The sequence below is a fragment of the Eleutherodactylus coqui genome, chromosome 4 (genome assembly GCF_035609145.1).
Source record: "Eleutherodactylus coqui strain aEleCoq1 chromosome 4, aEleCoq1.hap1, whole genome shotgun sequence".
In the NCBI taxonomy this organism is placed as follows: Eukaryota; Metazoa; Chordata; class Amphibia; order Anura; family Eleutherodactylidae; genus Eleutherodactylus; species Eleutherodactylus coqui.
In genome coordinates, this window is record NC_089840.1 from 212,812,234 (window position 1) to 212,832,666 (window position 20,433).

Genomic DNA, 20,433 nt, shown 5'->3' on the forward strand with positions numbered 1-20,433 from the left:
TGACTGACAAAAGTGGACGGATACAGAGTGGAACCTGGTGGTCTTCAGCGATGAATCAATGTTTAGTTATGGCGCTGAAGGTGGCCGTGTTCGTCAAAAATGGCAAGGTGGCAGCATCAGTCGGTGCAAAAAGTAGGACTTCAATTTATTCTCACATAATACAGAAACATACAACAACATTTCAACCAAAAATTAGGCCTTTGTCTCCAGGCAGCTGTGTTCATGTCTGGAGACCTCGGGGTGAGCGCCTCAATCCTGCCTTTTGCTATGGAGTGGCACACTGCCCCCCTGTGAGATGGTCTGGGGGGCTACCACATACAACAGTCAGTCACTCCTAGTAGTGGTACGAGGGACAATGACAGCTCAGCGATATGGTCAGGACATCCTGCAGCCACCTATGTTCCCATACGTGTTTGTGTGATTTAGAGGCTCAGTTACAGCAAATGTGGACCCTTGTGCCAAAGGATAACATATGGAGTGTGTATGCCTCCATATCACATCGTGTTTCCAAGCTAGGGGCGGTACAACAGGGTAGTCTCCATGCCCAGCTGTACCACATCTTGTATCTAAGCTAGAGGCGGTACAACAGGGTACTAGAGCCTCCATGCAAGCCCGTATCACATCTTGCAGCTAAGGTAGAGGTGGTAGAACAGAGTACTAGAGCCTCCATGCCCACCCATATCATATCTTGTATCTAAGCTAGAGGTGGTACAACAGGGTGCTAGAGCCTCCATGCCCACCCATATCATATCTTGTATCTAAGCTAGAGGTGGTACAACAGGGCACTAGAGCCTCTCTGCCCACCCGTATCACATCTTGTATCCAAATTAGAGGTGGTACAACAGGGTACTAGAGCCTCCATGCCCACCCGTATCACATCTTGTATCCAAACTAGAGGCGGTACAACAGGGTACTAGAGCCTCCCTGCCCCCTTACCCCGTATCACATCTTGTATCCAAGCTAGAGGCGGCCCAAGAGGGTAGTAGAGCCTCCATGCCTGCCCGTATCACATCTTGTATCTAAGCTAGAGGCGGTACAACAGGGTACTAGAGCCTCCATGACCACCCGTATCACATCTTGTATCCAAGCTAGAGGCGGCCCAAGAGGGTACTAGAGCCTCCATGCCTGCCCGTATCACATCTTGTATCTAAGCTAGAGGCGGTACAACAGGGTACTAGAGCCTCCATGACCACCCGTATCACATCTTGTATCCAAGCTAGAGGCGGTACAACAGGGTACTAGAGCCTCCATGCCCATCTGTATCACATCTTGTATCCAAGCTAGAGGCGGCCCAAGCGGGTACTAGAGCCTCCATGCCTGCCCGTATCACATCTTGTATCCAAGCTAGAGGCAGTACAACAGAGTACTAGAGCCCCCATGCCCTCCCGTATCACATCTTGTATCCAAGCTAGAGGCAGTACAACAGGGTACTAGAGCCTCCCTTCAAGTGTTCAATTTTCCACAATAAATGACCCTTTTGCTCTTATATTGTAATCACTTATTTCACCGTTACAATCACACATATAAAGTTTCTTCCCAGTCTGACAACTCCTTCTAGTTACTTGAAGTTTTTGACCATAAGTGTATATTGCCAGGAGGGGTTGACAGAGTAGCTGCAGACTGTCTTGCACCCTGGGACAGTGATCTGTCGTCCTACAGTACTGTAGTGCTGCACATAATATAACATAACAGTATTCTCTATTCTCTTCCAGCCCCAACAAGGAATCGATTGAGTAAACGCCCCGGTGACCGCTGCGGCTCCCGATCCCCCTCCCGATAACCTCCTTCCTTGGACTCCGTGTCACTCAGTGCAGACGGCCGGATCACGTTCGCACTGTCAGGTCGGCGCTGCTCTGATTGGTCGGAGGAGACGTGAGCTGAGCTCTGATTGGCTGCTGGGATTCCATCACGCGAAGGGGACTGTCCCGCTGCTAATATCCAGCCGGCTCAGACCACCATCCGCATCAGTCCTGGAGAGGAGGATCCTGAGCTGGGCTCTCACTGCAGGTAGCTCTCACACTCACACCTCTCTGCTAGATGCATACTGTAGCTGCACACTGTGCACTTAATAAAGACTGATGTAGCCTCACTTAAAGTACACTGGTGACAACTGCTGCAAAAGTGTCACTTTGTAACAAACTTCTACTTCATTTACAGTGAAATTATAGCAGTAATTTGCTATTTTGCGTAGTTCTGATTGTCATTACTTGCATAAGGGATTATATAATCTACATGCATAGGGATTATGGCAAGTAATACCCATTGCAAAAGAATATGGAAATGTAGTTCATTGCATTTAATATTTTTACATGTATTTTACTTTTATGACACTAATTGAATAGTGACTTTTCATTCTGCTTTGGACTGAGCATATGCAGAAAGTGAAAATATTCTTATGACAATCCTGTAACTAAAAAAAAATGAAAAGTTTGCAATAGGATTGGAGCCAAACTGAAAAAAACTTAAAAACTTGGCCAGTTTTGAACAGAATACATAATATGGTACTTAGTATTAAGAAGCTGTGAACCAGTATATAGTTGTGGTCTTCATATGTTTTACCATAGATCCACTAATAATTTGTGCAATATGATCAGTAATGTATAGCGTGAGCCATATGTATTCCGTTGGTTAGCAGATCTATTCTTGGAAAATATTCCTTTCCTGGCAATGCAAGAGTTAAAACTGAAATCATGTCTACTAGGATCTGAACAATTGTTTTAACTGTAGCTACAAGTTTAGAGTGTACATATATAATGTATGCATGTGTATATATATATATATATATTGCAGATGGCAAATGATTAAACTATGGAACCTTGTTCTGTCTCCATTTGCATCTAGTTACATGGAAATTGACTTGACGTTCGGATTTTCATATTGTTTGGCTCCTGCTTGTTAGTGACCTTGCACACTGTACAGAATTGCCCGCAGGACGCAGTGCAGATGCAGAATTTTCGTGTCTTCATCTGTGGAATATGTTCTACGGAACGTCTTGCGACTTTTTTCCCATAGACCTACTTGCAGAATTACATCTCTTGTATGCTAGAAAGCTACAAGAAAAATTCTGCAATTTGTTCTTAATTCCACAGCTGAAAGGTTTTCCGCTGCGGAATTGAATCTTGCTGATTTGAAGTAAAGATTTTAACAGATGCTGAATTCAAGCCCCATAGGGATAACCCTGACGCAGGATAACCTGTGGCTCTCTAACTGTTGTGAGACTGTAATTCCCAGCATGCCCAGACAGCAGAGTCATATTGGGGGTTGTAGTTTCAAAACGGCTTTAGAGACACAGTTTGGGAACTACCGCTCTAAACTGATGGACTGTTGTAGGTAAGTTGGACTGGTCTGTTATCTGGGCTGTGAAATTGTTTTGTAGACAGTATTACCAGTACTGACCTTCAACTTGCTCTGTAACACAGTATTGAGAATAGAATGTTGTGTGCATATAACTCAAGAGGTTCTGCAGCAGCTGTGGATTCTTGCAGAGTGAACTACATGCACCGGTTGACCTTTGCTGCCTAAGTCAGACATGTATTAGAACGTCTGGTGATAAAATAGTCTACCTATCTCATGTTAGCATTCCTATGCCAGAAGTGTTGTGTTTCATTCTATGTGCACTCGGTAACACAGCACAAGTAATACTAAATTGTAGTTGACTTTGGGTCTATTCCAAGACTTTATGGATGGTTTTGAATATTTACTGTCTCCAAGATGCATTGCTGAATCTTGCAAGGGTTGAAAAAAGGAAGCAGTAAATGTGCAAGAGAAGTATGACGCTGTACTGTAGAACTTTACTCAACATCTATACCGTATGTCATTCTTGTTCGCTACTGTTGCACCATAAGCCTTTTACATTGTTGCAGTGCATAATAACATCCACGATTATATATTTTTTTTTTCCCCAGAATGATCCAAATACTGGAACCTCGTACTCTTCCACGGTCGATCATGCCAGTTGATGTTGCGGTGAGGATATGCTTAGCGCATTCTCCTCCATTAAAGAAGTTTCTCAGCCCCTACGATGACTGCAGGGGGAGAAATTTTGTGAATCGATTTAAGCCACTAAGGCCATGCCTTTCTTTGAAGAAGGAATCTGATTCCAGGAACAATGAATGGAACCGATCCAAATCCCGAGCTAAAAAGAAAGTCGTCTTTGCCGATTCTAAAGGGCTCTCCTTGACATCAGTACATGTGTTTTCCGAGTTTCAAGACGAACCTGCTGTTGACCTCCAGTTTGATCTCATCGATCTTGAAGGTATCACCGCCAGCCTAAAATTGCATGAAGAAAAGAATTTGATCTTGGGATTCACCCAGCCGTCTGCTGATTATCTTCAGTTTCGTAATAAAATACAAAAGAACTTTGTATGTCTGGAGAATTGCAGCCTTCAGGAGAGGTCCATTGCAGGCACCATCAAAGTCAAAAATCTGAGCTTTGAAAAAAAAGTCAAGGTGCGATTAACTTTTAGCACCTGGAAAACCTACACAGATGTTGACTGTGTCTACATGAACAATGTATATGGAGGCACAGACACTGACACATTCTCTTTTGCTGTAGACCTGCCTCCCAACATTCCCAGTCATGAGAAAATTGAGTTCTGCATATCCTACGAGAGTGGAGGACAGGTATTCTGGGACAATAATGATGGACAGAACTACACTATAGTTCATGCAGAGTGGAAATCAGATGGGGTGCAGACCAACACCTTAACTAAAACAGGCATAACCTCCTACAAATCACAAAGTTTCAAGCCAGAAAATGACTTAGATCAGTTTGGAACCCCCAAAACATCCCTTGGTTTGCATCCTGAATGGCAGAGTTGGGGTAGACTGGGGAACACCTCCCCATACTGGTGAACACAATTCATGGCCTTAGTGCTTCATCATTAAAAAAGGATTTAAAGGCCTTTGAGGACGAAAAGCACATTATAAGCAAATCCCATGTTATGTAACAGTGTCAGCGCAGAACAGTTAACAGGTGAAAAGCTTTGTCATTAAGCAAATTGTTAAAGTTGAAAGCACCTTTAAATCCCTGATCAGCTTTAGAGTAGCTATCACTCTCTGTAGGCCAACTACAGCGTACGTATAACGGTATATAGTGGATAAGAAGGTATGTCGGGGTCATGTAACCCTATGAACAGTGGAGACATGATTTTTGCTTGTTGAGATGCTGAGATATAGGCTGACTAAATATAAAACTACTGAAATGATGAGATGAGGAAAGGCTGATCAGTATCCACAGGTAGGTAGGTCATGACGATAGGGTTCAACCAAAGGGAACTTTTGTCCAAGCTTTGAGGTTAAGTTTCCAAAAACTAGACCTTTATAATTACAGATGGGTTCTGAAGGTGATACGATTAAGTTCAACTAAACATAGGCCTGCCATCACCATGCAATATCTTATGTTTAAGCCACTGGTAGAAAATGAAGACAAACTGGTAGAACACTATCTGTAAGCACTACGGATCCAACAAACGTGAGCAGTACTAAAATTATTGAGCTTATATACCATTTACTATGAGAGAAATAATACGATCAGATTCTTAGTTCTTCAAAGGGTTGTCCAGCATTAGAAAAAAATGGCGGCTTTTTTCCAGAAACGGTGTCATACCCGTCCATGGATGGTATCTGCTATTGCAGCTCAGCTTCATTTTAGTGAACAGGGCTGAACTGAAATGTCTCACTCAATCTGTTGACAGCTGTGTCACTGCTTTTGGTCGAAAGCGGACATATTTTTCTAATCCTGGATAATTCCATATTTATCTGATCACCTCAATGCAAGAAGTGCCTTTAAATTATGCCAAAGCAAATATGCATAATTTTAGGTGGTGTACTAGAATTGTATTTTTTAGTTATACTGTGCCATACAAAAGTATACACATAAGCCAACTTGTATTCCACCACTTCTGTAGTAATTGCTCTGTGAACATCTTCCAATTTTTTTATCAACAATTGGAACTTTGTGTTAAATCAGCACAAGAATTAGGTTTATAATTTGGAAATTTACTATAAAAGATATAATTTGTATCCCATCTGTAACAATTTTATATCTACTGAGTATATGACAGAATTACACAAGTTATGAAATCCAAATCCTTCATATTGAAGGTAAGAATTTTTGCATCTTTTTGTGAATTTTGGTATTTAATAGAATCGTAGGTTCCTTAAATAAAGGATGGTCTGATTGTAGTGATGTTTTGCACATGCGTAGGCAATCCCTCAAAAACATCTAATTTCTTTCCCTGAAGAATGTAAATGTTCGTGTTTTGGTAACTACTCAATGCATTGCCGGATTTGTAATTTTTTGGTCAATGACAACTTTTCATCGTGGTTGTAACTATAGGGGGTGCAGACAGAGCAGCCTGAGGGGGCCAAAGGCCTATGCGCCACGTAAGAATACATTATTATAAATGGCACATAATAGGTGGGGGGGTCTGATCCAGGTTTTTCAGTAGGGCCCAGGAGCTTCAAATGATGCCTCTGCTTTTCGTGTCTATTTCTGCTTTGTGAATGATTCATGAAAATGTCATTCTGTGCACTTTTTGGAGTTTTTAAGACTTAGGCAAAGCAGTTATATTTTTGTATCATTTTTCAGGCTTCGAAGTTAAATTCTGGGGAAAAAAAGGGAGGTATTCCCGATGAGTCTGTGAAATGAACTGTGATACTTGCTGGGAATGACCGCCATTTCTTATGTATGTAAATGTCAGGGAAATATTAGAAAATGCACATGAGTTTTTGAAACCTATGTCACTTTATAAAGGAGAGAAAGTAGACAGAACTATTTTTATATTACAAAAAGTTGATGAGTGTTAAGCAATGTCATGGTGAATGGTTGTTAAGTATGTTTCCTACTGTAAAGGTTTGTCACTGTATCATACAAATGTTATTGGCAATAAATTAAGTTTTTTCTAAAATCTGATTATTTCATTGCTTTTATTTCCAGCTGAATGAGAAAATCAAAAATGGCAAATATGTCTTAACATAACAGAGTCTTTATAATCAGACTACGCACCTTATATCTAATGCTAGCTGCTTCAAATAGTTTAGCTCTTTGTGACTAAAAGAAACCCTAGGGGCAAAACTGTATTCTGCCCGTTACCAGGCCGGAGGGTGGAGTGCATGACAGGGATTCTCTCTATTGTGATCTGTGAATTCCTGTGTCATCTACCGACCCCTTAGGTCCTGTACTAGTCATAAGATGAAACAGAGTATATAAGTTTTACCCAGTGTTTCTTAAAGGAGTTGTCTTTACACAGGTCTATAGGCGCCCCAAAAATTGCTCAAATCAGTGATTTTAGGCGACTGTCCGCTCGTGTACACACGGCCCCCAACAGGGCATTGAGTGAGAAGTCGCTCAGCGGTCGCTAGTCGTTCCGTTTCAGTGCACTGAAATGGAACGACTGCTGAGCGACCTCTCGCTCGGTGTAAATAGGAGTGGCTCAATCTATGAGGCAGGCAGGCGGGCCAGAATGATCCCCCACCTCCATTCATTTGAACTATTCACTCCAGTGTAAAGCAAAGGAACGATAGTTGGTGGCGCAGCTGTCATACCGTGTAAAGGTACCTTAGGCTTATATATCATATCTGCGTAGACACAGTGCCACTCTTTAGGCTGCGTCTAGTGTTCCAACTTTTAGATAGCTGCCTGCCAAACAAGCATTCACCTAAGATCTATTACTCCAGACCTCGGCCAAGTATGAATATCTTTGCTATGGGATGAAGGGAATATGCAGCTGTTAGACACCTCTGGTGGGGACCAATTTTCATTGGGAATGAAGGACCAGGCTTTTAAATTCAACATGCCATTAAGGGAGAGTTGGGACACTACCACACACCTTAAATACTCAGCTGACCCTGCTGAAATCAGCTGGTTCATTCAACATTCATCTAATGTGTTTGCCACCTCCAGGTGCATTATCAGGCACAACCCATGGACAAGAGTGGAACCATGTCTGCAAAAAAATCTCTTGACAACCCCTTTAATGTACAGGTGTTATATATAATAGTTATTATTTATAATACAACCAAAAAAAAACTTTTATAAAATCTTGTTGTTGTATATTATATTTGCAATAGCCAATGCACTGCGTTCTTCTATGCTATGCCATTTTTGAGCCAGAAGATTCAATGTGAACATCAATCTCGACACGCAGACCTTATTTGTAGACTTTTCCAGTTCTACTTATTACCATTAGTCAATCAAAGAGAAGAAAACTGCGGCATGCCCCTATTAATGTGAATAGAGCTATATTACTCCGAAGAGGATCCTAGTAGTTAACCTGTTACCAGACACCTCCCCCATCTGCTTATCTCCAGAAATAACAAAAGGGTCGGGCGTTAAAATTTAAGTTTTCTCTGACATCATCTGTTTTGGGGAAAGTTGGGTGGCTGCCATATACATGCGATGGTTGCCTGAGTTAATGGGTTCAGATGACTTTTGTCTAATATGTATGGGGGCTTTTAGATGCCCACTGATTAACAACTGATGGAAACTAGTAATATGATATCCCTTGGGAAAACTCCTTTAAGAGGTGACATACAGGGGGTGGACAAAAATATGGAAACGGCATACAAAATGCGTGCCTTAAACTAAACTGATTATAAATCATATTTCAATGGGACATGCAGAGACCGATTTTAAGTGGAGGTAATATGACACAGATGCTGCCAGGCAGACGTGAACATCTGCCCGGACTACAAGGTTCCATTGGTCAGGAGTTTCAGCCACTCAGCTGCTGTTACCAGCTGCTCCCAAAACCACCCAAAGCAGGGCAAGAGGTGAAGTAAACACAAATTTGGCAGGAAAGCTCTCAGCCAAGCAGAGATCAAAAGGCAACCTCATTGCTAATGATTATCCCATGCATTTCATGCAGTGTTTCAATATTTTTGTCCACCCCCTGTACAGTAAAGTTGAGTAACTTTGTATGTCATTCGTTTTACTCATCTTGTATTGCTGTTTAATTACATGATGTTTTATTGGCTGTTTACTTATGATTTAATACCAATCGGATGGCCACCTTACAAATAACAGGTAGGGTATTTGTCACCTTTCCCCATAATCCCTAAATTCAGAAGTGTCCCAATCCTATCTGCTTGCTGTTGACATTTGAGTGGATTTTCATGCAGTCCGTCCCAAAACGTGATGACAGTGTGACACTTGTTTGGGAATTTGCATCTGTCAAACATATGGTATATTTGTTGCTGATGGGAAAGTAGGGGAAACCAACAGCAATCCTCAAGACATTAATATCATTTCAAAATGCCATTTCATCATATTCACCACTAAGTCTGGACTGTGAGATAAGGCCTGACACACTTATTATGGCATGTAGGGTAACACGTCAGAAGACCTCTATAGCCACCATGCATCGTTATCTACTTCTTGTGTGGGAAAGTGATATCATCTCCAATTAAGGACAGGAAAAGTCACTTATTGGATACCTGATTGCTGGCTGTGCATGCCATGAGTCATTCTAAGCTGGGAAATCTTAAACCTAATTTGGCTCACTGCCCTTTTATCCCTTAACTGTAGGGCTAGGAACTCCCTCCTGCCTACGCTAATGTTTTATTATAACATCACTAGAAGGCATTATAAGACATGAAGTGTGAAATGTATGGCGATATATTGATGAATTACATAAATTATTCCCTGTTGGCATTGCCAGTTGTCATTGCATTTTCAGTCTCAATTACAGTTCTGTAGACTTGTCTATAGAAAACTTTTGTTATTCACATTGCCCATCTCAATGATCCCTTCACAGTAATAGTATATCTTAAAATAGTAGTCAGATACCAGCTGTACACAGTGATAGTGATTATAGTGCAGTTACCTCCAGTGATTGCAGGTGGTCTCATCTCTGATTGGTTGTCTATCCAGGCCAAGACCGTTATGATGACTTCTCTAGCCATATTTTGACTCTGCAGAATCTGACACACTGAAATCTTTGGCTCCTTATTTTTCATCACCCTCCCTACATTTACCATAGCTCTAAAGAATGCATAGTGCCGCAGACAGTAAATATGTTCCACACAGTAAGCGCTACTTCTAGCGCACTCCAAACAGTATAAATGCCCACTTTTCTGCCCCATCACTAGTAATGCCTTCTTTACTGATCCCATCAGTAGTGATGTTGCCCCTATAATCAAAAATGCCCCATTTTCTGCCCTTTAAGTAATGATGCCCCCTTTTCTGCCCCCACGAATAATAATGCTTTCTTTCTGCACTCATGATTAATAATTCCCCTTTTCTGCCTCCATGAAGGTAATAATGCCCCTTTACTGGCCCACAAAATGAATTATACCACTTTTTTTGCACCCGTAAAAGTAATAATGCCTTTTCATTGGCCCCCAGAATAGTAATGGTGCCTCTTTGTGTTCTGGTTTTAAAAGAATCATCATTCTCACTTGTTGCATGGTCATCAAGCTGATCCAGACTGTATCTTCTTACTACTAGGTAGTGCCGGTACGTGTTGGACATGTGGCCAGCACTGGTCAATCCCTAATCTCAGGTTCTGAGCCCAGTGATTAACTAGTGCTGGTCATGTGTACGATCATGTACACATACCCGAAAGACAGAACATACAGTCCAGACCTACTTGAGGAGCATGCAATGGGTGCAAATGTTTTTTTTTTTTTAAACTAGTGGACAGGAAAAGAACCTCACTGCTTCTCACTAGATCTGCTGAACCACTGAGAACCAGTGTTGAAGACCCCCCCCCCCCCTAAGCTCACCAGAGAATGGGCAGCTGAGGGCCCTCCTAAATGTCAGATATCCCTGGAGCCAGTGCTCTAAGTGCACCACTGATAGTCCAGCCCTGCCGTTAAACTGATATCCATTTACTGATACCCTTTGCAATCAGCTGTAATCTGTGGGGTTACCAATCAGTATGTGTTCCAGTGTCCATTCAGTGCCATCACAGGAAAAATTAAAGAGTCCAAAGTTTGTAATCAGTGGTTGGAATCAATAAATTACTCTATCAATGTAATATATTGGCAAATCCAGTTAGGTAAAACTATTTGCTCATCATTACTAACCAGGCACCTACTGCCTGGTCTAAGGTTTAGCACTCTTAATAGGTGTGGATATAATTTATTAAAAAAAGATAAAATTTAATATTAGAGTACTTTTAGGCATTTTTTCATCCCCTGTTTGGATACTTTTTTTCTTAGGAGCATTACATAGAATGGTAGTGTTAGAAGGGACCTCCAGGGTCATTAGGCCCAACCCCCTATTCAATGTAAGATTCATTAAATCATCCCAGACAAATGTCATTCCACATGGTCTATATAAGACTCCCTATGCAAACTTGGCACTCTCCTCAAGGAGAAACTTTATACCCTCAGACCTAATATTAGGGCACTGAAGAAAAACGATTAGAAGAAAATTGGGAAAGCGAATGGTGTAAACTAGGGGTGTAGTACATGTGTTTCAGGTGCTGGGGGGGCAGCAAGTTATTCTGCCTTGGTCAGGGTATTTGCATATAGGGCTCAGGTAGTGAACTGTATCTTTGCCCCTTGGTGAAGAAAACACATACTATGACTCTTGTCTAAACTAAAAATTCACAGAAAAGCACATTGCAGGAAATTTATCAAGCTAGTTGCATCACTTTTCTGGTGTAAACAAGCCATAATTTTTTGTGCAAAAATTTGCAACTCTGTTAGTTTTTTTTTGCTGCACTCACCACTTTTCCAAAACGTGTATAGGGGCTATTGGAAGAGTGTATGACCTTCCACAACATGACAGACTTACCAGTATTGTAACTATAGGGGATGCGGTTGCACCCGGGCCCAGGAGCCTTAGGGGGCCCATAAGGCCTCTCTTCTTCATATAGGGAGCCCAGTACTATGTATAAAGCATTATAGTTGGGGGCCCTGTTACAAGTTTTGCATTGGAACCCAGTAGCTTCAAGTTACACCTCTGCATTAAGGGATTACGAGAAGTTGGGGGGCCCTAAGATAAACTTTTGCACCCGGGCCCATGAGCCTTTAGCTATGTCCCTAAGATTTACTATAATATACTACAGAAGCTGTCATAAGTTATTTTGCAAATCTACTACGGCTCATACAGTCACTGTGTTCTTTCACATTAGATGCAGGGCATTTTAAACAGAACGTGCGACGCTCACCCTTCATTGAACATTCTGTTTCATAGGTTGGACACGTTTTGCATTGTCTATTGTTTTAAACTTGGCATAAACATTTATATATTGCGTTTCAGCCATTCCTTTCTCCTTGAGAAAGACAAGTAGTAAGAAATTTTAATCAAGGGCATATGTACCGTAGAGTCAGCTCATGCAGCTGCTATGGAGGCCAAGAGTCGGGTCCCATTCCTTACTAAATGCGAACCTACACGAGATCTCTCACAATCACAGCAGTGCTCGCTAGTGTAGGGAAAGCAGCTTACATGTCCACAGGATAGCCCAGGATCAGGAGACCATTCTAACCAAAAGTAATTGTACAAAGTGGACAACCCCTTTAAAATAGATGGTGACGATTGTGTTCTTGTTGGACAACACACCATTCAGATCCACACAGTCCTATCATGTCACAACAAGAACAGATTCCTCTGCAGAGTCTGCAATCTTTAAGACTTAGCAGTGGTGGTGGACCCAGTAATAACCACTCCTCAAGTGTGAACCTTTTGTATTATCTTCTGTTGAAGATTTTACCTCCTAAGATTCCGAAAGTTCTAGCTTCATGTGTGTTGTACGCACCCGCTTCACAAGAAATGGCCATCAATGTATAGTAAGATTTCATGGAGTTGTAAATCACTGCATCTATGTCCAACTTAAATATTAGTTTTCCTGCAAAAATACCATGACTTTAGCAAAGAAAATACAGTTGCACAGCAAAGTTTAAAAGCCTCCTCCTTCAGGTAACCTTACCAGACAATAGACAAAGGCAGCTTTTTGACGTTAGTTTGGAACGGTTGCACACAGTGGCTGATTATGTTCTCTCCATGCTCAAGGTCATTGCAGAAGCCAACAGCTACTAAAATGCAAAGCATTTTACATTGTTTCACTTGTAATTTAATATGTAGGTATAATGTGTAAATTCTGCATGTCTCCTGCTGATTTGAGATCATGATATCTAAAATGACAGGAGGTCGGAAGGTGTAGCCGTCAGCTAGATGCGAGCTTGGCTGACAGATATCAAACGTGTGGCCAGCAGGACAGCAGGAGGAGATGCAGCCATAGGCCATAGACATAAAATGACAGAGGACTGAAAGTTTTTTTGAGTGACAATTTATATCCTCATTTGCTGTAACTGAGTCCCTAGATTGTGCGAATTTGTAGGGTGGCAAAGCTGGCGTCCCAGATGGTCCCATACATGTTCTATTGATGATAAATCTGGTGACCAAGCAACTACAAAAGTGTGAAAATGTTGTGGGGACATTCCTGTGACCCCCTTGTGTATGCGGCCGAGCATTATCCCGCTGGGAAATGCCTCTTGGAAACCGCCATAAGAGGCAATACATGTGGCTGCAGGATGTCCTGAACATATCTCTGAGCGGTCATTGTCCCACTACTACTAGTGCCTAATCTAAACCTGGATTAGTTGCTGAAGAGAACGTGGTTCCACTTCATAGCAGTCCAGATTGGTTGTTCACAACACCACTGCAAACAGAGACAATGGTAGGTGGGTGTCAAAGGTTGTATATGTAATGGGCGCCTTGAGACCAAATGTCCTTCAGCCAAATGACTGGAAATGGTTCTGATAGACAGAGGGGCCGGTAGCGATGAAGCCATATCTCAATGGCTTGTTGCATGATCAGACAATCCTCTTTACTGGTGGTCTGTCGAGGGTGTCCTGAGCCCGTTCGCCTTGTGTACATGCCCTCACACGACAAATTCCCTACCATCTGGTTCTAACACCTCCTAATAGTCTGGTTACAACAGCACAGGTGGTGGGGAATTCGTTGACATGATCAACCAGCTTTTCGCATTCCAATAATGCGCTCCTCTCAAACTCTGCTACCTGGGCGAAATTTCTTTAGTTTGCGTCGTAGAAGCGTCTAGTGATGAACAAGCTCTACACAAATGGAAAAAATGGTTCAATATACACAAGTAGCCTCTGAGAGACTTTCTATAATCCATGGGGTGAACCACTTTTGGGGCTTCAGGTGTCAAGACCGTTCATCTAATCACGTCACATCTCTAATCATTTGCATGTCTACCTGAGATGGAACTGCATGCATCAAAATAACACCTTCTACTAGATGATGGATTTTTTTCGACAAAGAGTGTGCATGGAGCTCAGCTACCAATTTTTATTCTGTGGAAGCAGAGGTTTCTAAAGAATCGGGTGCTGCCCGGTAGCAAATAAGCAGGAAAATTCCAGCTTGCCCGATCTATTTTACTCCTAACAGAATCCTATGGGCCAGGATCCAGCAGCTCTGTGCATCTGTATTAATAGGATGTTATGAATAGGATTAGAGATGAGCGAACACGTTCGGCCCCGCCCCTTTTTCGCCCGAACACCGAACTTTGCGAACACCTCGGTGTTCGGGCGAAAAAGTTCGGGGGCCGCCGTGGCAGCGCGGGGGGGTGCGGCGGGGAGCGGGGGGGAGAGGGAGAGAGAGAGGGCTCCCCCCTGTTCCCCGCTACTGCTGCCCGCGCCGCCGCGCATCTCCCCGCCCCCCGGCGGCACCCGGACACTTACGCGCGAACACTCCAGTGTTCGCTAAAGCCGGTGTCCGGGTGCGGATGTGTCCGTTACGGACACGTTCGCTCATCTCTAAATAGGATGTGTCAGACTGTGCGGTGAAGAGATATATCTATGGAGTGAGCAGCAACAAAGTAATAATCCAAATGCTAATAAATCTAAATGGCTAGACAACGCCAATATTTGTATGAAAGTAGGGCTCAGCCGCAGTTTATGGTAGATTGATAAGACACAGGCATGCTACTGTAATAATGATACCAGTACATAACAATCTCATATGCCGGTCTACACAGCGCCAGTGGGCACCAGCTTGCTGTACCAACTTCTTTCTTGCAAGGTTCTCTTTTTTTTGCTAACTGCAAATAGAGCAAAAATAAGGATTGTACAAAAATATAAGAAAAAACATCTGCTATTTACATCAAACATAGTCATGCACAATAAATTCCCACCGGCTGATAACATTTTTCTCAGGGATGGCAGGAAGGCTGGCTGTGGGGAGAGCGAGACTGATCTAGCAATCTCACTACAACCCAATGTCCATAGAAGACTAGTAAGGTCTTTACTTACTAAAGGCTCCTTTACATGGGCATATTTGTGCATGTAACATTTACACGCGCAATGCGCAGAGAATTTAACCTATTGATTTCAATGGGTTTGTTCACATTTTCATATCTTGCGTACAGACTTTGGTCATGCAAAAAAATGCAGCATGCTCTACTATTCTGCACATTTGTACACCAAAGATCCCCATAGAAGTCAATGGGCGAGGCGGGGGGGGGGGGGGGGGGGGTGCAAAACGCACGTAGGAGAACACATATGGAACTCATTAGACTATGACAGTATGTCATTTGTGCCGTGCATAAATGAATATGTCCTGCTGGTGGGAAAGTACAGTACAGTAAAATATGAACATACAAGCACCAAAAAGTCTTGTTCAGGGTGCAAAAAAGTTGTGCTAAAGGCAGGTGCAAATGCGCATATGCTTATGTGAAGGACCCCTAAAGCCCTAAAAGGGTTTTCCCACAGCATAAAATTGCTTCCAAGACATTCAGTCTTTCCTGGTTGCTGCTGACCAGGACATGTGAAGGCCGCAGCCAATCACTGGCCACAGCAGTAACCTTCTATAGCGAGTGATTGCCTACAGCAGTCCTGTGTTCTGGTCAGTAAGAACCAAGAAGTACAAAGTGGTTGTGAGGCGATTTTAAGTCATAGGAAAACCCCTTTAAGAGAAGGTAACATTTCCCATGGTCGGCAGGGTTATGCAGCAAGTTATTCTGCATCTAACTAGAAAGGGCTCCAACAATGATGAGAAAAGAGACCGCATTGCTATTGACTTTTTATTTGCACCGTGCTCTTAAATGGGTTGTCCAGGCTTAGAAAAACATGGCTGCAATCTTCCAAACAAAGCGCCATCTTTGTCCATAAGGTTGTGTATGGTATTGCAGATCAGGTCAATTGAAATAAATGGGAGCTGAGCTGCAATACCAGACACAGTCCACGGACAAGGATGGCGCTGTGTTTGGAAGAAAACAGTCATGTTTTTCTAAGGCCTGGGTCACACGACCGTTTTTTGGTCCGATCTGCAGACGCGCTTGCGATCTGCAGATCTATAGACCAAATGCATCCCAATGGGATCGGTCACATGTCTGCTTTTTATGCGGATGTGCGATCAATGATAGGACACAACGATTCGCAGAACGCGCCTATGTGCGTTCTGCGCATCATTGTGTTCTATATATGCGCTCAATGGGGCCGGCGACAGCAGCACCGAGCCCATTGAGAACATATACTAAAGATCGTTCTCCTCTGCCACAGCTGTAACAGCAATGGACTGCCGGCGAACATGGGATGAATTTTCGGGAAGGGCTTAAAAATATAAGCCCTTCCCTGAAAATAATCCTAAAATGTGTAAAAATAAAAAAAAAAATGTATACTCACCTTTTCCCTGCAGCCGGAGTTCAGCCGCGGCCGGCCGGCAGTTCTCCTGAACTGCTCTGTGTAGTATTCAGCAGGCAGGGATTTAAAAGAGTAAAAAAAAAAAATCAATACTCACCTCTCTGCAATACTCACCTCTTAAAATCCCCGCCTGCTGAATGGGCTGCCTCTGATTGGTCAGAGCCCTCACCAATCAGAGGAAGCTCTCACTCACCCATTCATGTATAATTTTTTTTTATTTTTACACATTTCAGGATGCTTTTAAGGGAAGGGCTTATATTTTTAAGCCCTTCCCGAAAATTCATCCAGCGCTCGCCGGCAACCGATTGCTTTCAATGGAGCCGGCTGTATTGCCGGCTCCATTGAATTCAATGGGCGAACAGCGGACAGCACTTCTTTGATCGGGCCCATTTCGCCGAAAACGCTGCTAGCTGCAGATTTTTCGGCGAATCGTCGGCCCCGGTCACGCGATTTGCGGATGCGCATCCGTCATGCGATCCGCAAATCGCATGCAAAAACGCCCGTCTTACCGATGCCTCAGCCTGAACAACAAACCCTTTAACCAGTCACTGTGCAGAGAATTACAAGTCAATGAGGCTGTGTTGCAATTCCTGTCTCTGAAGGAGCTGGTGAAGAAGTCACCCAGTGTTGTGCCCGCCTTAATCCTGGGATTTGATGGGGGTTCTAGAGGTCCGGCCCTTGGTGGTATATTCTAAATGTGTTTTCAATGTTCCTGCTGGAAAAACTAAATCTGACGAAACAGCATGTGTATTAGGGCTTCTTCAACCGACCATATAGGCAATTGTGTACACTTCAGCGCAACGTATTTGCGCAGTGAACTTGGTTGATTTGCGTGCGTATTGGCACATAGTACTGTACCTTTTGTGCACCCAGGGTCTGTTCACACCCCTGCCCATGTTTAAAGGCTATTTAACCTAATGAGATCCAGATGTGCTCTGTTTATCACTGAATTGTATTGTGCTTTTTCGTTCTCATTTGCGCACCTACCATAGACTTCTATGGAGTTCTTTGCTGCGGAATATGTAAAAAAACAGAGCAGATCCTATTTTTGCATGAAATGTGAGCACAAAACACGTTCACTGACATCAGTGGGATTTATTCTCTGCACATTGCACGCGTATATTTTACGTGTGCAAAAACATGTACAAATACAGTTGTGAAACTGCGATTTTATATGCAAGCGGAATGCAATTTACGAAAAAATCACATTGCATCACTGAACATGCACATTTTTAAAAATTTTAAGTTCTTTTAAAAATCGGACTTGTGTGAAACTCGCACGTACATATGAGTGTAATGCGATTTCTAACTAGCCCATAGCAAATATTGGGCAAGTTTTCTGTAAAATTGCAGAAAAATAGTACAATGCTGTGATTTTTCTTTCCCACGGCATCGCGGTGAGACAAAGATCGCACATGTACATAGAGCCATGGAGAACAATACGGTCTGTTTCTGTGCGTGATTTGTGAATCTCATCCGGGAAACAGCTTAAGGGCTTATTTACACGAGCGCTCCTGGGCCCCAATGCAAAACCTGGAACGGGGCCCACAACTATATTGCTTTATTCATAGTACTGGGCTCCCTACATGGAGAAGAGAGGCCTTATGGGCCCCCCAAGGCTCCTGGGCCCGGGTGCAACCGCATCCCCTGCAATCTCTATAGTTACGCCCCTGCACGAGCGTATATCAGCCGGTGGTTTCACAGCCGATATACGCTTCCATCGGAGCAGTCTTCCCCTTCCCTCCCCATCACCAGCTCTCTGCCTCTCTCCTCCCCCTCCAGCTGTTTTCAATGGGAGTGGGCGGGACGAGGGCAGCGCTAAGCTACCACCCCCTCCCCACCCCTTTTCCGCAGACAGCAATGGGAGTAGGCAGGACAAAGCTGAGCTTAGCTTCGCCCCATCCCTCACACCAGAGTGGAGGAGAGAGGCAGAGATCCGGTGAGGGGAAGAAAAAGGGATAACTGCTCAGATGGAGGCATATATTGGCCGGCCGTGAAAACACCGGCCGATATACGCTCATGTAAGTAAGCCCCAACTCTGTCATCTGCCATGCATTTAATGAAAAAACATTATGGTGGTTTCACATCTGTGTCGGATCCTCCAGCCAGAGGTTCTGTCACAGATCCAGCATGGAGCGCTTTTTCTTTCGTCCCAAAACTGCATAGCTGTGCGGAAATTGGACAGACCCTATTATAGCCAATGTGCTCCATCAGGCACTGTTCTGTTCCATCCAGAGAATGACCTGTTCGGCTGCGGAGATTCCCCTTTCCTGCTCCCTGAACGCCAGTGTGAAACCACTCTTACAAAGCTAAAGAGAATGTACAAAAGCATACTGTCATGAACATGTTGCACAATGTGACACATTGCATGTAGTGTTCGGGGTTTAGAACTTTCTGGGGGGGGGGGGGATATTTTGCCATCAGGTTTAATATCCTGGCTGCTATAAAATAGCCTTACAGTATGGTCTCCTACAAGCATTTAGGCTGTGTGGTTCTTGCTGTACAGTACTTCTGCAGCGTATGTGCAGCTGCTGCCCAATTTAGCCTCTGGCAAAGTACATTCCCAAGTGGGAAAAAGAAAAAAAAAGTTGGCAAGACTAATGTGTTTTTTTCAGAGACTGTTCGGAGCTCACATAATAACTTTTGGCAACCGTTATATATAAACAGGAAGCTCAGGAAATACATGAAACTTCTGTTTCTACAGAATAAATTCAACTGAGATATACTGTACTTAAAGGGGTTGTCCCGCGCCGAAACGGGTTTTTTTTTTTTCAACCCCCCCCCCCCCCCCCCCGTTCGGCGCGAGACAACCCCGATGCAGGGGTTAAAAAAGATCACCGGACAGCGCTTACCTGAATCCCCGCGCTCCGGTGACTTCTTACTTACCCGGTGAAGATGGCCGCCGGCATCTTCTCCCTCCGTGGACCGCAGGGCTTCTGTGCGGTCCATTGCCGATTCCAGCCTCCTGATTGGCTGGAATCGGCATGTGACGGGGCGGAGCTACACGGAGCTACACGGAGCCCCATTGAGAAGATAAGAAGACCCGGACTGCGCAAGCGCGTCTAATTTGGCCATTAGACGGCGAAAATTAGACGGCAACCATGGAGACGAGGACGCTAGCAACGGAGCAGGTAAGTGAAAAACTTTTTATAACTTCTGTATGGCTCATAATTAATGCACAATGTACATTACAAAGTGCATTAATATGGCCATACAGAAGTGTATAGACCCACTTGCTGCCGTGGGACAACCCCTTTAAGACCTTCCATTAGGATACCCAAAGATTATACTCACTTACATAAGTAATAGGAAAAAGGTGTGTTGCTGCTAAAACAGGCCTCTCCTCTGGCAGGAGCCTTCTATGTACTCAATTGTCTAGGTGGCAGATTTGCCATGTGTATATTAGTTCTATGTATCAGGCCCCTGTTTGTGTATACAAACTGTGTTTATTATGGATATATGGATACTTATGGAGTGTTGGAAAAACAATGAAGAGGTTTACAGCTTTGCTTAGGGTCATTTCATATCTGCTCTCGGGGTCCCACTTTCCTACTCTGTTCGGGGTGCAGGAAAGAGGAATTCCCTGGCCGAACGGTTCCGTCTCAGGATGACTGGGGACAATCACTTACTTACCGCTCACTTATCTAATTAACAAAATGAATGTCTACCACTTCTTGCTGTAAACGTGGGGTAGGCCACAGCTTTATTGAATAACTTGTAAATAACATTAACTGTTAATAACTTTCTCTGAAAACCTATCCATGCTGAAAAGCTGATATATTTCTGTCCGTAAAATCGTCCGCCGAGGACGTTCGT

At 43.4% G+C, this 20,433-nt stretch overlaps 1 protein-coding gene across 1 annotated transcript; it reads left to right on the top strand.

Moving 5' to 3' along the window:
• The first annotated feature begins 1,903 nt into the window (after window positions 1–1,903).
• On the top strand, window positions 1,904–6,911 carry PPP1R3C (protein phosphatase 1 regulatory subunit 3C). Its single transcript, XM_066600710.1, has 2 exons — window positions 1,904–2,007; window positions 3,906–6,911. Exon 2 carries the CDS (start codon window positions 3,907–3,909, stop codon window positions 4,852–4,854), a length of 948 nt encoding a protein of 315 aa, XP_066456807.1. The 5' UTR covers window positions 1,904–2,007; window position 3,906; the 3' UTR covers window positions 4,855–6,911.
• The last annotated feature ends 13,522 nt before the right edge of the window (window positions 6,912–20,433 follow it).

Excerpts from the sequence above, each read along its gene's own strand:
- PPP1R3C (XM_066600710.1), top strand. The coding sequence starts at position 3,907 with ATGATCCAAATACTGGAACCTCGTACTCTTCCACGGTCGATCATGCCA.